At 34.9% G+C, this 20,014-nt stretch overlaps 1 protein-coding gene across 1 annotated transcript in view; it reads left to right on the top strand.

Moving 5' to 3' along the window:
- Nucleotides 1-6: 6 nt before the first annotated feature.
- Nucleotides 7-20,014, top strand: part of LOC108723991 (Utx histone demethylase) — an 87,011-nt gene continuing 67,003 nt past the window's right edge. Inside the window, exons 1-3 of the mRNA XM_018450072.1 lie at nucleotides 7-229; nucleotides 686-942; nucleotides 1,916-2,024. Coding sequence (XP_018305574.1) covers nucleotides 162-229; nucleotides 686-942; nucleotides 1,916-2,024 — 434 coding nt within the window. The 5' untranslated portion in view covers nucleotides 7-161. The remainder of the gene's footprint in view (nucleotides 230-685; nucleotides 943-1,915; nucleotides 2,025-20,014) is intronic.

Consider the following 20,014-nt stretch of genomic DNA (forward strand, 5'->3'; position numbering starts at 1 on the left):
CGGCGCCGTGGGATCGACTCGCGTATAATCGCGCGCGCGCGCGCGACTTCCTCGTTGTAGGTTTCGGAGTCGTCGTCGTGCGTGCGTGATATCCGTCTCGCGCGGGTCGCGGATGTGTGACGCGCGTGTCTTTACCGGGACCGCGACAGAGTGTGCATAAAATGGCACAGGACACCGACGACATCAACCTCACGCCGCAGGAATTGCAGACGCTGTCGGAGCTGGACAGGTGATTAACTCCACCCGGTTCCACGTACACCTCGTGTCCTCCGGCGACCGGTATTAATGTCGCTGCTTCCGTTTCGTCCAGATGACGAGTATCACGTCACGGGTATATAACCTAGAAAATTGCGTTTGACAGCGCGCTTGTGCGCAACCTACTGACACCGTTTTCGCCTTTCCGTCTCTGTACGATCTGTACCACATTCCGCGGGCTTGTCGCGAAATCTCGCCGCGATAACAATGCGCGCGCGGAGCCGAATGGCCGGCGTACCCACCGTCTCGATCTCGATTATTAAATCACCGGCATGATTGCCGATTATAACGAGCGGCGATCGTTACGACGATCGACGTAAACACAAGCGTTCCGCAAGCGAGTCTCTCGACCGGGCGGAATGCGCGCGTAAATGCGATAATATATACATCGTGAAACTGAAGGCACTTTCTCTCTTGTATGCATGCACAGCCGGCAGTTCGGTTTCCTCAAGCTGAACTCCCCGGAGCAGGCGAAGAGGAAGGCCCTGGTGGTGCGTGCCATCAAATACCTGGAGCGTATGCTGGTTCAGGCCCAGACAGAGAATCAACGCAGGAAAGCTGATAGTACAAAAGCGTGCCCGGACGATTCCAAGGAGAATGAAGATGAGGATAAGGGAATAAGCATCGATCCCAAGACGTACTGCAAATTGGGACACTTTCATCTACTATTAGAAGATTATAGCAAAGGTATAACTTCTTTTTTATGACAAGGTATACCTTGTTATAAAATTGTCGGGAATGTTTCACATTTGTTTAAAATTCAGATCAATCTGTGATTCTCATTTGAATCAAATTCTATTTTATAATTGAAAACGTTGTGTCGAGCAAATAAAACTGTCTTCTTTAATTCTTCTCCATTTAGAATAAGTACTTGTTTTATAAATTAAATAGTGAGATATTAAGGGAGGTTATAATAAAAATAATAAAATATAGCTCCCTTTCTGTGTATTATTTTTTGTATAAAACAGTTTAGAATATTTCTCACATCTATTGAAAAAAAATTTAGGCTAGTTATATATTAATTATTTAAGGGGATGTTGGAGTGATCAAATTATCACATTACAGTCGTATAAAAATCTTCGAATTGACTGAACAGAATAGAAAATCCTTTTACAGGATTTTACAGGATTAAAGTAAACGCAAAATTAGGAGATGGTGCAGTGGATTTTAAACTAAAATCGAAAGAATATTAAAAAATTTTTAACTTTTTTTTTATTTTAGTACAAGGTCCACTGTACCACCTCTTAATTTTGCGTTTACTTTAATCCTGTAAAAGGATTTTCTATTCCGTTCAGTCAATTCGAAGATTTTTATACGACTGTAATATGATAATTTGGTCACTCCAGATTGAAAATGTTCTCTCAAGTAAACGAGATTATCGTTTTTATATTTTTTTATTCTAAATAAACACTTGCATGAATCAAATAATGAAGAATTTAATTGAGAAATTAAATTCGAGATACGTAGATATATCATATCACAACAGTTGAGAAACCTGTCAAAACAAATAACAGGAGGGCTTCCTAAGGCTTCAAATTCCATTGATTTACTGTATATTTCCTGTCACTTTAAAACCTTATCTTGAGTAAAACAATTTTTGTTTTATTTATATTAAGAAGCAAACTTGCTCTGATAACTATTTTCTTTTTTCTTGTTACAGCAATGTCGGCATATCAGAAATTCTACTCTTTAAAAGGCGACTACTGGAAGGATGTTTCATTTCTATATGGATTGGGTCTCGTTTACTTCCACTTCAATGCCTTCCAATGGTGAGTGTAAAATCTGTTTTTTTTTTTTTTTTTAATATGTGCCCTGCAAAGGAACGGTGAATTCTGTTACAAAAGTCATGCAATATTCAATGCGTGAGTGTATCTCGTGATCCTAATTTTAGTGATACGAATTAAGTAAGGTAAATGAAATTAAATGTGAATTTATTAATTGAAATGAAGAAATTTAATGAATATAATAAATTATAACAATTCTATTACACTGGCATCCATTCCATTAAACAGATTTGATATTTTTTAATTAAAATTTATCACAAGATGTTAAAGTTATTAAATTCCAAATCTGAAGCAGAATATTAATAAAATTGCATTAAAATATATTAAAATATGATCTCTTGGCTGTTTATTTTTAAATTTTGCAAACAATTTTTTAAATTTCTTATTAATGTCTTTTAAATAGATTTACTGACGAAAAACTTTATATATTTATTGGTTTTTTATTAACATTGTTAAGATAAGTTGCAGGAGACTTTACGCTCTCGTTTTATTTAAAATGGAAAGTGATAGCTAAAACGAACATCCATATGAGCACGGAGGTGTAAAACGTTCGGTTTTACTTCTCGCGCGTAATTCTAAACGTAGAACAGGGTCCCGTGGTTAAGTCAGTCGGCTAGGTCCTAGACAAGCTACGTAAGGGCGAAGGGCCCGACCAATGAACGGCAAACATGGCCGACGTAAAAAAATTCCGCAATCTCTCTCGCAAGAGTTGCTCGCCTTGAGAAGGGGGCGTCGGCCCTTGCACGACGTACACACACGCAGAGTTCATCGTTCCCGTACAGCCTCTCTCTCCGTGCATCCTCTGTTTATTTTTTAATTTTGTATCGCACACGTGACACCATCACTCGCCGATAAACGAGCAAGCTGCCCTTCTGGGCGCCAATAAGGTGTGGGTCCGAGGATCGGTAAAGTCGCAAGCATTTCGGTTCACTGATGCCGATTCTACCAAAGTTTTTAATCTCGTCTTATCTGAAATCCTATTTTATTGTCGGTTTTAATCTCGGTTCAATTTACTCTTCATCTTTTTTCAATTCTTAAAACTAGAAAAAGATGAAGAATCAGTTAAACCAAGATTAAAATTAAATTACATTGGTAAAAATAGGCATGATAGAGTTTCACTCTATTTTGTTCTATAAAGAGTTTATTAATGATAAACTTTAACTATAGCAGAATCAACAAGTAGGTCTCATATGTATTGGGTGGCAAAAATGCGTGCCCGATTTATTATTCAAAGTTCAAACAGCTTCAATTTTGTTAAAAATAAACGAAATTTAAATTTAAAAAAAAGGGTTTTAAAGCTTGAAATCTCTATTTTCGAATGATTACAATATTTTTTGAATTTATGTGAGTTTTGTAATTTTTACATACAGGAAACTATGAGTTGAACAAAACGGAAAATTTTTTCTTCACTTTGTGGGTCGAATCTGTCATATATCCAAAAAAAATTTGCAAAAATTTTTGAATTTCTGATGTAAAAGCTTAAAGTTTTCCCTATAAAATTTTTTTTTAAAAACATCCCTATCATTTTTTGTTACTGAGTTGTTGCGACTTAAATAAAAAGAATTTTGACTTTGATTGCTCATAATTCTGTCAAAACCATCGCAATTAAAAAAAAAAACGGATTCTTAAATTCTCTCATAGAGTAAGATTTAGATTTTATTTTATTTTTAACAAAAATAGCAGCTGTTTGAATTTTGAATAATAAATTGGACACAAATTTTTGCACTCACCCAATATAAAATAATATGAAAAGAATAATACTTACAAGGACCTAACACTGGCTATTTGTGTGTTTCTTCTTTTCATTATATTAAAATATAAATACATAAATACGATAGAGAATGCCAATGAACGGTCAAAGTTTAGATGTTTTGAATAATACAATATATATTCTTTATTAAATCAATTTCTTTAAAGTATGTGTGATTGCGTGCCGAAACATTCGGACATTCCTATATTAAATCAATTTATCTCGGATATGACTGTGCGCCGAAACCTTGGAACTTTCAACACAATCAGTCTGAGACGCTAATAATTAATCCCCCCTCTAAATAAAATTAGAAACACTGAAAAGAACTTTTTGCGAAAAATATTATCTCAGCCAGGGTTGATCGAATCTGGGACTTTAATATAGGAATGTCCGAATATTTTGGCGCGCAATCATATCTTAAAAGTTGATTTAATGAAGAATATATATTGTATTATTCGAAAAATCTAAACTTTGACCGTTCATTGGCGTTCTCTATCGTACTTATGTATTCATACACATGGTTGTTCTTAGTCTTCAAAATATAAATGTTTCGACCATAAGTTTAGATCGAAAACATTTTCAATACAAAATTATGCAAAGAACGTTACATCTTAAATATTGAAAATCATCTTATAAATGAGTCGCAAAATTAAACATTGGATATATGTTTCGTAAAAAGATTCATGTTGTCGCACGCATAATGTGGTATTGAAGATGTCAAAAAAGTGTATTGCAATTATATTTATTTATTAATAAACTGAAATAATATACATTTTATCTTGGGGTCGATTCTGTATCTTCAAACAAGGTGAAAATTACAAAAGTGAACAAATTTACTAGATGTTGACCAATGAGATTGTCAGTATTCTAGTAAATTCGCTCACTTTTATAATTTTCACCTCGTTTCAAGATACAGAATCAATTCCCTTATCCATACAATTGCACATCTTTGATAGCGTTTGTCGCGTTACTTACGGTCGGTAATTATTTCTCGTGCTAACTGCGGTGTCGGGCGACAGATGTCTCTCGTGTCGCGCGAGCGACCCGGCAACGTGCCTACGTGCCGAACTGCAGTGCGGTCATGGCGGCGCCGCCGCCGCCGCCTGATTGGTGCAGGGTGTTGCGGGGTGCGGGTCGCGGATGGCGATAATAGGCCAAATATGCGCGTCTCTCGTGGAACCGAAATAGAATTTCAGGAGCGCCGTATATACGTAACGTCCAGCCATAACGGCGGGGGCGGCAGCGAGACCGCTACGTGTAAACAAACTCCGTCGGCGAAATTCGATTACGAATTCCGTCTGTCCGTCCGAATCTGCGATCTTATCGCGCATGAAATGTCCGCAACTCGGAATCCGCGAGAGACATTATGGAAGCAGGGCATCCTCCCTCCCCAAACTCGATGCATGCATATTACATGATTGTTTATAATCGATGCCCTCCCCCCCACCTCAGCAACTCTCGGCGGAGCAGATTTGACTGAAATCGAAAATCCAAGACTCGACTGGCGCTAAATCGGAGTAAACGAAAATGACACGACAATGATAAATCAAGCTGTTGCGCATCGTTATAAATGTAATATAAATACGAGTAACGAGAAAAATATTATAACAAATTTTTTATCTTTGCACCGCGATTTAATTCTTTATTGCAGCGTAACGTGTCTTTCGAATTAATTTGCTATGCACTCAGAAAAGAAAGAAGCACTTTTTATGGTGGTGTGGCAACTATTCGAGTTTCATATGAAGAATTAATGGACATATATATGGTTGAATGAACTATTTTATAGTTAGTGCAATTATAAAAATATAAAGCTGAATGGTGTTACGAGAATTAGATATAAAACTTCTGTACTCTTGTCACCACTATATCTTTTTTTCTCTAAATTTGTACTGATAATATCATATAATTAACGTGTTTCGGTAATTTATAATATATTATTGTACATAATTAATGATTCATATCATACACGTATAATTTATGATATGAATTACTATTAATTATAATATGTACAATAATTACATTATACATATATTATAAAAACTGTTTATAATATTTTAAAACTTACGTATCATAGTATTTTTGTTTATAACAAATTGTATTATATATATTTGTTATGAACATAAATAATATATAAAAAATTACAATATCATGTAAAAACGATTAAAAATTCCCTGTGATATTTTAATATTTACATATTACAATATTTTTACGTTTATAACAAATTGTGTACATATATGGTAATTTGTTATAAATATAAGTGCTGTAATATGTAAATTCATAAAAAAAAAAAAAGTATCGCAGAGAATTTTTATAATCTTTTTCACGCATTATTATGATTTTTTACATTTTATGACGGGATGTGGCTTGTTTTTTCCTACACAACGTCCGCGTTGTCCAATTGTTTTCCTCTCTTTTTCACTTGCCGCATTCCTCGCATTCCGCGCGAATAATAACGTGCGCAAATTTGTAAATTGGGTCGGCTTCGCTTAACTATACTTAATTGCCAACGTGCCAAAAATAGCCCGCGATTTATCCGGAAGATCGCGCGGGTATCGGACACCGTTCCGCGTACATACATTCGCATATTCGTCACCCTTCCCGCCGTATATGATCGCGCGACTCGGGACGAGGGATTTCGAAATCTGCGCATCCTCCTCGATAAGAGAATGGGGAAGGTGAGATATGGGAATGGAATTTGTTCGATTGTGAACAAAGTCTACGGCGCACGATGCGATTTTTCATCTTAGATTTTGCATTTGATTTGTAATAGGAAATTACTAGAAACTCTCTACGTGCCGTGTGGCGCAATTCTAGTAATTTATTAAATTGTATACATATATATGTGTGCGATCTGGCATGAAAAATCGTGTCATAAAGGCTTAATACAAGAAATATTAATTGATAAGAATGTTGTAATTCCACGATCAAAGTATTAAAGCCCAAAGGCTTTTTAGTATTTTATTCTAGGATGCGCATAATTAACGTAATACGTGTAATTAACATAAATGCACTGAAAAAAAATATAGTCAATTTTTAGTTCAAAATATTTAGTTCAATACTGCCAACTAAATATTTATTAAATATAAAGATATATTTATTTACTGTAAGTAAATGTTTAAGTTAAGTTGGCAGTATTGAACTAAATATTTATTAAAATTGACTATATTTTTTTCAGTGCGGCAAATATTAGATTATTTATTCTTATCTCTGAAAATTTTTTTCCAACCTTCATTTTTTCAAAATTGATAAAAAGAAGTTTTTGTGTTATCTCACATTACGTTTAAAATTATGGAATTTTGGGATGAGGAATTTGTGACAACCCTGTAGCGGAGTTGGAATATCTCTGTAAAGACACAGTGGAAAAAGCGGTGAGGCTCTCTCTTATCTCATCGAGGTTCAGTGTCTGGATCGGTGCGAAGATACGTTGCGAGGATAAGAATCCACGTTTGTGGTCGCAAGTCCGATTTGGTGCGGTGTGCACAGGGCTCACAGAGCTACCGTCGCCGTCGAGCACGTGCACACGTCGTCGAGAAGAGAGAAGAGCATGGAAGCCGTCGTAAAATCGATTGTTCGTTCGTCGCTGTTATACCGCGACGCATCTCTATGCGTCGCGCGTGACCCAGCGGCGTTCCACCATGGCGGACGACGCGCGACGCGACGCACCGACAGTTGTTCCGTTCCGCACCCGAAAAGCCGAACGGTACGCCCCGGGCTAAAATCCCCTCTTGTCTTCCTCCTTTCCCCGGGCCTCCCCTCGCGACGCGATCCTCTCCCTTTCCGTGCGCGTCCGTCCCCGCGTGAATATTCGCCCTGGAGTCTTGAGCTTGTTCTTGCGAACTTGGCCCGGATTCGTCGCGTCAAATCCAAGTATAACATTTTATTTTACAATTAACTCTTTGAGAACGCACTGGCAGATTCACGGAAGGGGGCACAGCCCCCTTGACCCCCCTTTGAAGTCTCCTTTTTTCAAAATATTTACAGCAAAATTATATATGTGTATATATTTTTTAATATTTCTGAAATGAATAATCACTACTTTGATATTTGAAAAATATTTTTTAATTTAAGAAACTTTTAAGTATAAAAACACAGATTCTATTATATTATTCTTCTTTTGTGTTAACATAATTTTAAATAAAACGTCTTATGAATTATACATTTAAATAATACTTTTTCAATATAATAATTTAAATAATAATATAATATTCTATCTTTTTATATTTTTGTGACCTTTAAAAAATTTTATTTACCGATGATTTTCCGCTCCCTTCGACGCATTTCTAGATCCGCCAATGTGAGGATTGGAGTTTTCTAACAAAAAAACTTAAAGATGACTGTAGTTCCGTAACACAATAAGTGTAATAAGCTTTAAGCTGCAAAGTATAATTGACCAATCACAGTCGAATATGAGAAGAATAATCTACTATGATTGGTTAATTTCTTACGGTTTAAAGTCGTAATCACATTAACGTGATTATGATTGGCGATTGGCGGATTACTTTTCAACCAATCAGAGCAAAGTAGTCACTGATTACTTTGTTCTAATTAGTTGAAATTGGGTGAATAGATCTAATTCACTATTTTGAACTTTTTATTTTTAACCTCACGTTTGTGAATAAAGCATTACTAAATTACCTTATAAATCAAGTTTCATGAAAATCAAGCGAGTAGTTTAAATAAAAGCGGGTGGTTTGAAACGAAGCCACAAAGGGTTAAGTACAATCTGTAGTTTAAATTAAAAAATTTAAATTTGAAATGTTTAAATTTAAATTATCTCTTTAAAAGTTTATGTGCATCCATTGAAGAGAAATCACGAGGCGTTCTCGCAGAAAATAGCGACGACGTGGATATCTTTGTATCTATTCTGACTATTGTTATATTTTTACAGTGTCGTTATATTTCCAGGAGTAAAGTCGTGAATAGGACACGCGAAACATGTGCGCGACGTGGTATACATGTGCGCGGCGTGTGAATCACCTTTAGGGTGATGCTGCGTATCGCTTTTGAGCCTCGAGGATAAAAGGGAACGAAACCACTCGTTGGTAGAAGGGTTGCATGTCACGTGTATAGCATTAGAGACGTCCTTTTCTACGATTTACGCACATGTTGTATTTAATTAGAATTTTTCAGTCTATACCTCAGGAGCATTAATCTTGGCTGCAAATTTCGAAAATTTTAGGATGAGATCTCTCTCTTATTCTTTATAAGTAATTTTCAAATAATTTCAATTTATGATTTCAATTTTACGTCACTCATTTTACAATGCAATATCGCGTAGCATATAAAAAAAATCACAATTACCTTATTAAAAGGAAATGTAAATAAACTTGAACAATTTTTTATTTACAAAGATCATTTAGTATCTAATTTAAAAAAAAATAATTTAAATCCTTAACCTTTTGAGAAGGATTTAAACTCTTACAGTTTTTCCTGAATAAGATTTGTTATAATTCATCATTTTATTGTATTCCTTGCCCTAAAATATAATACTGTTTAGTGGCTTTCTCGTCTTGTAAAGGTTCAATCATTTTCAAATAATTCACAAATAATTCCAGTTTTATTTTTATCTTTTATAGTTGCACAATGCAATATCGGAAAAAAAATAGCACGATTCTTAAAGAAGATGACAAATGAGTTTGAACATTTTATCTTTCACTGAAATACCTGTATTATCTCACAGTTTTAAAAACATCCTTAGTATAAGTTTTCTTGTACCTGATATTTACGTACGATAGCAATACTGTAATATCAATAGCATTCTACGGTTAAAAGGAAATGACAAATGAGTTTAAGCAATTTTTCTTTTACACAGATACGTTAGTAACTCTATCAATGAAACAGCAATCGGGAGAATTCATTAGACGTTCGTTCAATTAATTTAAACTCTGCGTACGCTCTCACGCTTGATCCTTGCGCATCGTACATATCTGTAGGACATTTTAATTGTCCGAAAATAGTTCATTATTTTCTCCTGCGTGCCCGCCGATGGGTGCTAAAAATAGGAGAGAATAATCGATAAGAGGGATAGCGACTAATTACCAATTCAAACGATCCTGTTACGAAGTCCGACCGGCCATCGGCGACCGCCTACGAACGTGCATTCAATTCTCTCTCAACCCTTCCGTCCGGCTGATGGAGGGCGGGCGACACAAAGCGCAACATGCGCAATTTTATTTACGTGCGTATGCGTGCGTACACGCATCTCTTTCGGGATAAAGGGACGGGGACAAAGATCTGAAGAAAAGTGTTATACTGCGACGCACTGCGCACAATAGCAAATTCATTACCGGGGGACCAACCCTCTCGCCGTAGCTTCTCGTTAAATGGGATGCAAGCGTTCCCGTCGTCCGAAAACTTTATTTTCACGCGTTAACCCTGAAACTGCACGCCACACTGTGCGTAGAAATTGCAGTATCGTCTCACTCAGCAGGTACCATAAATATCTTTTTCTTACGCCCTTACAGCTGAATTTCTGCTGGAAATTACATTGCGTTAGTCGTAACTTTACACTGCGGTGTATAAAAAAAGGCTGTAATATATAACCCCCCGCCCCTCTCGGTATAGACGTTATAAATTTTTCGTTGCGATAATCGTTTGGAAATTTTATTTCAACGCGCGTTAACTTTTAACTTTGTGCCGCAATGTGTAAATTGTAATATTGTTTTACCTTCTCGATATCACATAAATTCTTTATTTTTCGATACCAGATAGGAAATACTTTATTTTAATGTGTTCACAATTCTGCGCCACGATGGATAGACATTGTAGTATTGTCTTTCTCTCGTTTTCCTATCTTTTTTCTCATTCTATTTCTCTTTCTTCTTTCTTACGTAACTACGATTTTTATTTATAGTGAAATGATCACGACTGTACGTAGAAAAATATTTACGTAAGTAACAGTTGCTTGTTTCAAGTATTTCAAAAGTTTATATATTCGTAAATCTATCATAAAGTTCATCAAGTATGAAATTTATTTAAAATATTATATATTCTGAGTCCTAATAAGTTTAATATTTCAATCAAGATTATTAAAACAAATTCGGTTTGCTTATTATAATATATAAAGTCACTTCTTCGATCAATTTTATAATATTCTTTAAAAGAAAATGAAATCTTGTTTTGAGTACATAATAATGAATATTTCTAAAATTTGTATATTTTAAGATTATTGTCAAGAAAATATTCTTTGTGAAAGATAACCATTACTTAAAAGAAAGAAAGTAAATTGAGTAATAATTTTTTTTAGCAAGAAAATTATATTTTTTTGTGTGTAATACCTCTAAACAAAATTTATGTCCGTCAAAGTTTAAGTAATTCTCTACAGTTTTTATTCAGCGTGACGTAAAATGTGAACTAAAGGCGAAACGAAATCTTCAGACCACTTCAGGCTGAGCAAATAGAAATCATATGAATCGAAACTTCGTGAAATTACATAAGACTCATAGTGTCTTTAAAAATTCATGCGTTTGACACGATAAAACCTTCGGTATTGTGAACGCTGTTATCCAAATGTTCTATTATCCTAAGAGAATATTCTTTTGTACAATATTTACTCGATTGGAACACAAATATTTTGCGCAACATTTACCTCCCAAAAATGAAATGCGTCTTCGGTGCCATATCTGAATAAAGGGCTTAGGTTACAAGAGATGGAAAATTTATCCTATACTGAAAAAAAAATTTACTAAATAAATTTACTCAATAAAAAAAGTGATGATTAAATCAAATTAATGATTTTTGTATCAAATAAATATATATTTAAGTTTAGGACATTTACTTAGAACTATTCAAACAAATATCTAGTAAAATTTAATATTTTTTTTCAGTGTAAAATCAAACCTTTATGAATTTGTCAGGAAAATTTTGTCCAGACTCTGTCGTGGACAAAGAACATCTATAAGCTCGAAAATAAAGTTTTGGAACCTATGATTTTTTACCGTCGAAATACATGGAGATACTTTTGTAAAGTACGGCGACCTACTTCAGGAGGGACAGCTTGTCGCACAAGTATTTCTTGCTGATATCTGGTTTTGTGATTTTCGACGAGTTTTCGCACGTGTTTGCGAGCTCCGTCGCAAACGGGTGCAACCACCACCGGGAAACGGGTTGTGCACCCTGCAGCGAGAGTGCAGGGCGAGGTGCAAGGTGCATGCGAGCTCTGACCCAGATCGCGCGGTCGATATTCCCTGGCCCAGATCCGCTACTTGAGATTAAATATTTTTCCCAAGCTCGACGAGGACGATGACGACGACGATTGATCGTCAAGATTTTTTACTTTATTTTATTTTTATTCATTAACTCTTTGCTAGCTGGACTTTTAACAAGGTTTCGTAATTATGATATTTTCTACATTTCTAAAGTTTCCGTACAATTCTCCTCGGACGCCATAAATCGATCGTTGCATTAGAGCTGTTGACAACATCGAAATAAAAACGTAATCGTGTTATTCGTAGAAAGTCGTAAACATGTACGAATAATATCACACGATAACATTTCGATAATTCAATCGACTAGTATCCCTTTTTGTCACTTAAAGCGCAGCGATATTATCCAAGTCTAATACTATTAATTTTATAATATCAAATTATACCCAATTTGAGTTTATTTTTAATCGTTTCTATAGGTCGCCACTGCTTCTATATTTAACTAAAACAATATAAGAGTTTAATTTACAATTTAATTCAAGACAATCAATATAATATTTCTTTTTTCATCACTTAAGGCGCATAGATATCCAAATACATTGTGTAAATTCTTAATGTCAAATTATACTTAATTTAAATTTATTTTTAATCGTTTCTGTAGATCAACTGTTCATATTTACCACACTCTGTTCCTATTTAACTAAAACAAAGGAATTAAATAATTTTACTCAAGAAATGTATATCAAATTTGATTTAGATTTATAATACTTAGTTTATTATTTTCTAAGTGCATACGTAATATGAATTTTGAAACCAGGTATTTTAACCACAGAAATGATTTATATTTTGTCACACACGAAAATTATAAATAACAAAATATTATTCAACTCAAGGGATTGGATCACCATTGCTCCTTTGATATCTGATACATCAGAGCGTATTATTCTATACAAATGTCGATACACTTTGTGTGTTCGTATACGTGTGGGTGCGTCAAATATAATTATTACGGACGAATTAAAACGATGCTCGAGGCGACGACGGTGAGGACGACGGCGAGTCGCCTCGACGGTGGCGTTCGTCACTTCGTGCATCGTTCGGCGAGGTCATGGTCAGGCAGCGTGCTGAAACCGAGAGTCAACAAACTCTGGCGGCGGCTCGCTGGCGAACGAACGAGCGAGCAAGCGACCGGACAGTTAACCAACCTACCAAACGTAACCCCGACCACAGAGGCTGGTCTTCGGCCGAGCCGAGTCGGTAGCGGATTTTGCTCCTGCCTTTCTCTCTCTTTTCCCCTCCTTTCCTTCCCCTCCCGTCTCCTTCCTCCCGGCCACGTCCATCTAAAAATAATTCGCGATCATTATTTATAGCTCGCCTCTCTTGCGTGACGCTTCTTCGCGACAGGTTCACGATCGACGTCAACGAACCGCGACGATTCCCAAAAGTCTAGGACTCCTGACATTTAAATCCTTGTTGTTAAGTCGATCGTCGGTGCACCTAAAAGTGTTTGGTAAAGGACTTAATACGTACAATTGTGTGAAATATTATTTTTGTATATAACAATAATATAAATTTGTTTATAATAATAATATATTCTTATGATAATAATATAAATATATTTATATATAAAATATAAAGATGCGACATAATAATTCCTTAAATACGATTAAAAATCATATTGGAAACTCTTAGATATCAGGGATAAAATTGAATTGTATTTATTATTTAAAAGCATCTTTTAATAACCGGCAATCAGCTCGGTTAACATGGTTGAACGTGGTTAAGATTGAAAGACGGAGACGCTCGATCATCTTAAAGCTTCGCATTTGCGATATCGATATCCGATGAATATTAAATAGAAAAGGGTTGGAGTTATCTCATGATATCCACGGTTGATCGTAGTATTTAACTTCATTTATATTATTGCATTTCATATTTAATGTTAGCCACTTCCAGATCGAACAGGATGTGTCACATTTAGATACTCGTGCATCGTGATTTACAATTGCGTCTGACAGCTCGACAACTGTAAACGTCCGTGCAACATGTTGGCGAAATTTAAACATATGGTTAAAAGATAAGTATCGGGGTAATGATTATAGATTATACGATATTAAATGTTAATCGAGAAGGAAAAAAAACGAGGCCTCGAATTTTTTTAGCAACACACTGTTAAATTCGTAGTGTCAAATTATATCCAATTTGAGTTATTTTTAATTATTTCTATATGTCTTCACTGTTTCTATTCGATAATTTCGTTAATTTGATTAAAATAATAAAGTTAAACTCATGAAAATGTATTAAATTTAAATTTATTCAGTTTTATTATTTACTAAGTGCATACGTAAATGTGGATGTTGTTTACTTTGAAATCACAGCAATGGATTGATTTACATTTTGACACAGAGATGTTAAAAATAACAAAATATTATTTAACTCAGAGGATTGGATTGCCATTGCTCCTTTGATATTTAATAGCGAATTCGATTGGATGTGCTCAGTGCGCACTGGTGCACGTTAAAGCCATACGCAAATCAACGTAAAAATGTGTGTTTAATAAATATAGAAACGGATTATAATCCATAAAATCTTCGATACGTTTTATTGTGCTATTAAGTAAAATTTGTATTTCATCATTCAAATATTTGCATTTTACTTTTACACAGATTAAATCAGTCTAATACAACGGTTTTAATATGCACTAGTACGCATTAGTGCGTCCAATTCGCTATAACAGTATAACGTACATAACGCGCGAGCGCTAAAGTATGAAAGTATTCGTCCGGAAAACGCCTAACTTCATACGAGAGGACATAGGCCGGTATTCATAGTCAGTTCTTATATTCAAGATCGTCTTGAGTTCAGCCTTGAGGTGTCATGAACCAATCAGAGGGCCATATTAGCGTCTTAAGGCATTGCTTAAGACGGTCTTGAAATAAGAACTGACTATGAATACCGGCCTTAAATGGCGCAAAATGTCCGCGCGTAACTAAACCAAGTCGAAGCCGGACGAACGCAGGTTTATCGACATTGTAACTCGTGACGTCGTCGTCGACGATGGCGACGGCGGCATCGCTCGGGACTCTCGTCCGCGTCCGCGAGTCGTGACGTCAGCGGGCCGCGAGCCGGGCAGCGAATCGTAGCGTTCCACGTCATCACGTGCCTCCGTTCGCTCGCTCGCTCGCTCGCTTCTCTCGGCTTCGTATCTCGCGCGCCCGGCAGAGACAGCGGCGAGTCACGTGACGTCACGGCACGAACTCTGGGGACGGTGCCGCGCGCGCGGAGGTGAACGACCTCACGAACCGAGTTCAATACACCACGACGACCATACAGAGAGAGAAAGAGAACAAGAGAGAAGAGAGAGAGAAAGAGTGAGGAGGGGGGAGGGAAGGAGAGGGAAAATATATGGGCCGCGAGAGTCCACGACGACGAGTTCCTGCGTCGTCGTTTGCAATGTTTCGCTTCTGCCTTCCTTCCCGTGGAAGGAAGGAGGCCTCCTCCACTGGAAGTGTCCTCCCTCCATTTTCCTTCACCTCCTCCTCTTCCTCTTTGCATTACGCACGCGAACCACGGCGGCTCGCGGTGGCAATCGAGGTGAGATCACTTTAAACAGATTTTCTCGCAGTGTGTAGCTATTGAAGGTTTATATGAATTAATCCCCTCTCTCTCTCTCTCTCTCTCTCTCCTGTCAATTCATGGGTACCCTGGTACCTGTATCGAATTTTAAACTGTAAAAATTTTTATATTTTTGTGCGAATTTCGTTATGACGCTTCAAAACTTTTCGAACAATGAAGAACAGTTTTGCACATACTTCATTTAATTTTTATTTGTACATTTTTAGTGAAAATTTTGAGAAAAACGATAGTTGAAAATTGAAAAATTATGCTATAGAGTTAAAAAATTCATTAAAAGGATTACACTCACTGTTACATTACAATTATAACTCAATCTCTTGAGTTGAATAAATTTTGTTATTTTTAATCTCTTTGTCAAAATGCAAATCAATCATTGCTATAATTAATTTCAAAGGAAACACTTCTACATTAACATATGCACTTAGTAAATAGTAAACTAAATTTGAGTCAAACTTAATACATTTCCTTGATTTAAATTGTTTTAACTCTATTGTTTTAATTAAATTAATGATGTATTGAGTAAAAGCAATATAGCGACTTACAAAAATAATTAAAAATAACTCAAATTGAGTATAATTTGACATTATGACTTTAACAGTGAATGCGAGCGTATCTTTCGCATATTTTTTGAATAATTATTCATTGAAATATATAGCATATTACGTGCTGCTTGTAAAATTTGACAGGTTTTTTTTAATTTGAAATGTGTTTGGAAAGATTGCTAACAGTTTTTATTAATCTTACATTTTTTAATAAATTATAAAAAATTTTGTATTATTTTTACTGAGAGAATTTTATTTATAAATTTGATAAATCTCCATTAATTTCTGTATAATTAGAAATAATATTTAATACATATGTTTTGCTATGTTTATAGCAACACCAGGTTTTGAAAATTTCGCTGAGTAATTTGATAACGTTGTTATTCGACGATGTCAAATGAATGTAGAGTAGTAATTCGATAATCTGTTTTATTACGCGCGCGCATTGATATATGATCGTACTTATTTAAAGTGTCTAAAATTTCATTACATGGGATTTCGCATGAGCGCGGATTATTCTCGCGGGAATATTCGGAACGGTAATTCGGTTCGCAGTTCCTACGGGCGTTTAATCGATCTGCTTTTATTTCGGTATACCTCGTTTCAATTGGTCTGTTTTTCTGCATTTAGCCGAGGAAGTTAAAATTAGTCGACGCGACGCAGCATTACATGTGGAAGTCACTGACTTCCAGCGATGAATAAAGCTTTCTTCGGTTCGTGTAAAAAAAATTTGTTCCGCGCTGCAAAACGCAGCGCAGAATATTACATGCCATACTATACCTATTTGATTTACTAAACTTTGAATAGGTATTAATCCGTTAAAAGCCATAATTAAAAAAATTTAGTTAAATTATATAATTAATTTTAATGTTTTTTTAAGTTATACATTTTTATTATTAAACCTACTATTTTTCCTAATTTTTTTACTATTTATTCTTATGATTGTTTTGTACGCGATAAAAAATTTAACTTGAAAAATTTAACTAGAAATGAGATGTTAACTAGATTAAAAGTATACCATGAATAATTAAATATGGAAGGTGAATTTAGCTCCACAGTCTATTACATTATTTATTACACCCATTATATATTTCTCTCTATTTCTCCAGAACGATGTTTTATTAAAACTTTAGTAGAGAGAATAGTATAATTAAGCACGTGCGCGTCGTTAACGATGGTTTAAAAGTCTCAATTGGAAGAGAAAGGTCTAATATCCAGCTAATATCTAATGTTTTACAAATCTGTTAGTTACAAATTCGCAACAGTTAATTATTGCGAATTTCATAATATTTTGCGCGCGAGTACATCTGACCGAAGCCCCGCTGCGCGATTTATACGCGATCGTTTCTAACGGATGACGTGAAAGCATGCTGTTGGCGCGAGTCGCGCGAGGTAAGGTGCACCTTGCAGAACGAGGTGCGTGCCGCCGTCGTCGCTGCATCGCCACTGCCACCGCCGCGACCACGTGGCTTTGGCATCTGATAAGGTCAACGGAAACCTCTTAGGCCAAGTTTGCACGAGACTCGACTCTTTTTAGGTTATCTGATTTTTTTTTACCTAAAACGACCACTTGGAGTTTTTAATACTATCTTAATATAAACTGCCTAACGTGCTTATCTCATTTAATATTTGAGTTTTATTTATTTTTTTCATAAAATTGTGATTAAATCCATATCTATAAATCTCAAATATACTAATAAATAGAAAAGCGATCAATAATATAAAATAAGTTGTTAATAATTATTAACTCACAATTAATTAAATCACAATTTTATGAAAAAAATAAATAAAACTCAAATATTAAATGAGAGCACATTAAGCAGTTTATATTAAGATAGTATTAAAAAAAAAGTAAAGATTTTAATTAATATATTTGAAAGAATGGTTTTAAAGAATGGTTATTAAAAAAAAAACAGAAAATGTGTCAAACAATATCCGTAGAAAACAATATTTTACAATTCATATTTTTTCACTGCTGGGGTATAAAACATTCGAGGTGACCCAGGTTAAAAATTAAAATTTGTGAAATGTTTTGCAATTTATTTTCATTTTACAATCTGAGGAAAGAAAACATCGTATGTAATTACGCTTAAAACATTAATATAAGAGAAGCTGCATTGCGCGCAAGTTCTAATCATTATCAAGACTAAATTGAAAATATCGCTGTACATTTACTTATCTAAACTCAAGCATTCTCGAGCACTGTTATTGATAAGCTCGAGACACGAGCGATTGTTTTTTAAATATTCTGTTATTTCATTCATTTCCTGTACGTATTTATCGTTGGTGTCTGTGCAGTGATGTTTGGTAATAATGCATGACAAATGTACGCATTCTATTAGCGGAAATGATCGAACATCACGTGTCACAATCCGTCTTAATGCATACACGAAATCGAGACTTGACCTAAGTTCAAGTCCAGATATGTATGACTTGTATCTATTTTCATAACAATGTAGATTAACTTTAATCTCGCTTTAACTTTTTCGCGTTCTTAAAATTCGAAAAGAATAAAGAGTACTCTCTAAATTCTTTGGAATGGAGATTCCATTCCAAAGAATTTAGAGAGTAAGTTAAACCGAGATTAAAGTTGATCTACATTGGTAGAAACGAACATTAATTAATATTGAATATGTTTGTTTTTTTTACCAATGATTTCCTGTTTGTTGAATTAAGACTTGATCTTTCTTTCTATCATCAACGATTTAAGGTCGAAATTACGTGGCAGACACAGATTTCGCTCTCCGTTCCCGCAACGCGATCGCGGAGTATCGTGGCCGACTTGTATCGATTCGGCTGAAAGTAACAGCGTTTTCGCGCGTAAAAGTGAGTTACCGAGCGAACGACCGTAATCGTATTGGCGATGTTTCAAGAGCAATGCACATATTTAAATATACATGTGATATTGTACACTTAAACCATAACTGGTACATAAATACCCTGATGATCCTGCAGGGATATTTTAAATAATATAGTGATTTGGAATAATATTATGCTTCACGATCTTATATTTTTCACAGTTTTATTCTATTCCATGTAGACTAACTATTGTATTTATGCATAAATCATATTTATGCTAAATTCAAACGTTACAATCTTTTATATACCTGAAAGAATTTTTAAATTTCTTCTAAAACTAATAAAAAACTTTAGTGGATCCAAGGATCCATACGTTCTTTTAATGCTAGAAAAGATAATATTTTTGTTATCGGTTAAAAATGTTAAGTTGTTTTCTTAACATTGTGATGTTACTTAAAAGGTTTTCCATTTCGGTCTTCTGTTCTGATAAAGGTTTGCAAATTTGTTGGCAAATTACCCTGGTAGAAATGTATGCAGTTTTGCTAGACATCTATCCAGTTACTATCTAATATTACCGTATTCTCATTACGTTGTATCAATACTGAGTAGAAAATGGACAAGAACTTGATAGTTTTATTCAGAGACTGAAGTAGTTTTCCTGATAAAAATTTGTGCAATTTGCGTAGACATTGCCCAGTTATTGTCTAGTATTAATAGATTAAATTATACTAGTTAAAATAATGCGTAGAAACTGGACAAAAACTGAGTAAAGTTTTATTGAGTTTCTTATACAACATTTGGGCCGATTCTTTCCAAGATATTGTAATATATTAATTCAGTTGATGATGCACGCATCATATAATGTGTATAAAAATTAAAAGAGAGTATATATTAAAAGATTTTAAAACTGTGTAAAGTTTAAAATTTAATGAGTGGACGCGTAGAAAAACATAGAACAAGGAAAAGGAAGAGGAAATAAGGATTTTTGGAAATAAGGGCAAAATTTTGTGACAGAAATGACAATTACAGTTAGGGTTAAAAGTAAGCAAAAGACAAATAAGGTACATATTAAGGTTATAAGAGTCATAGTGCAGAAAATTTTTG

The sequence above is a fragment of the Mycetomoellerius zeteki genome, unplaced genomic scaffold (genome assembly GCF_001594055.1).
Source record: "Mycetomoellerius zeteki isolate Tzet28-1 unplaced genomic scaffold, Tzet1.0 scaffold265, whole genome shotgun sequence".
Classification (NCBI taxonomy): Eukaryota; Metazoa; Arthropoda; class Insecta; order Hymenoptera; family Formicidae; genus Mycetomoellerius; species Mycetomoellerius zeteki.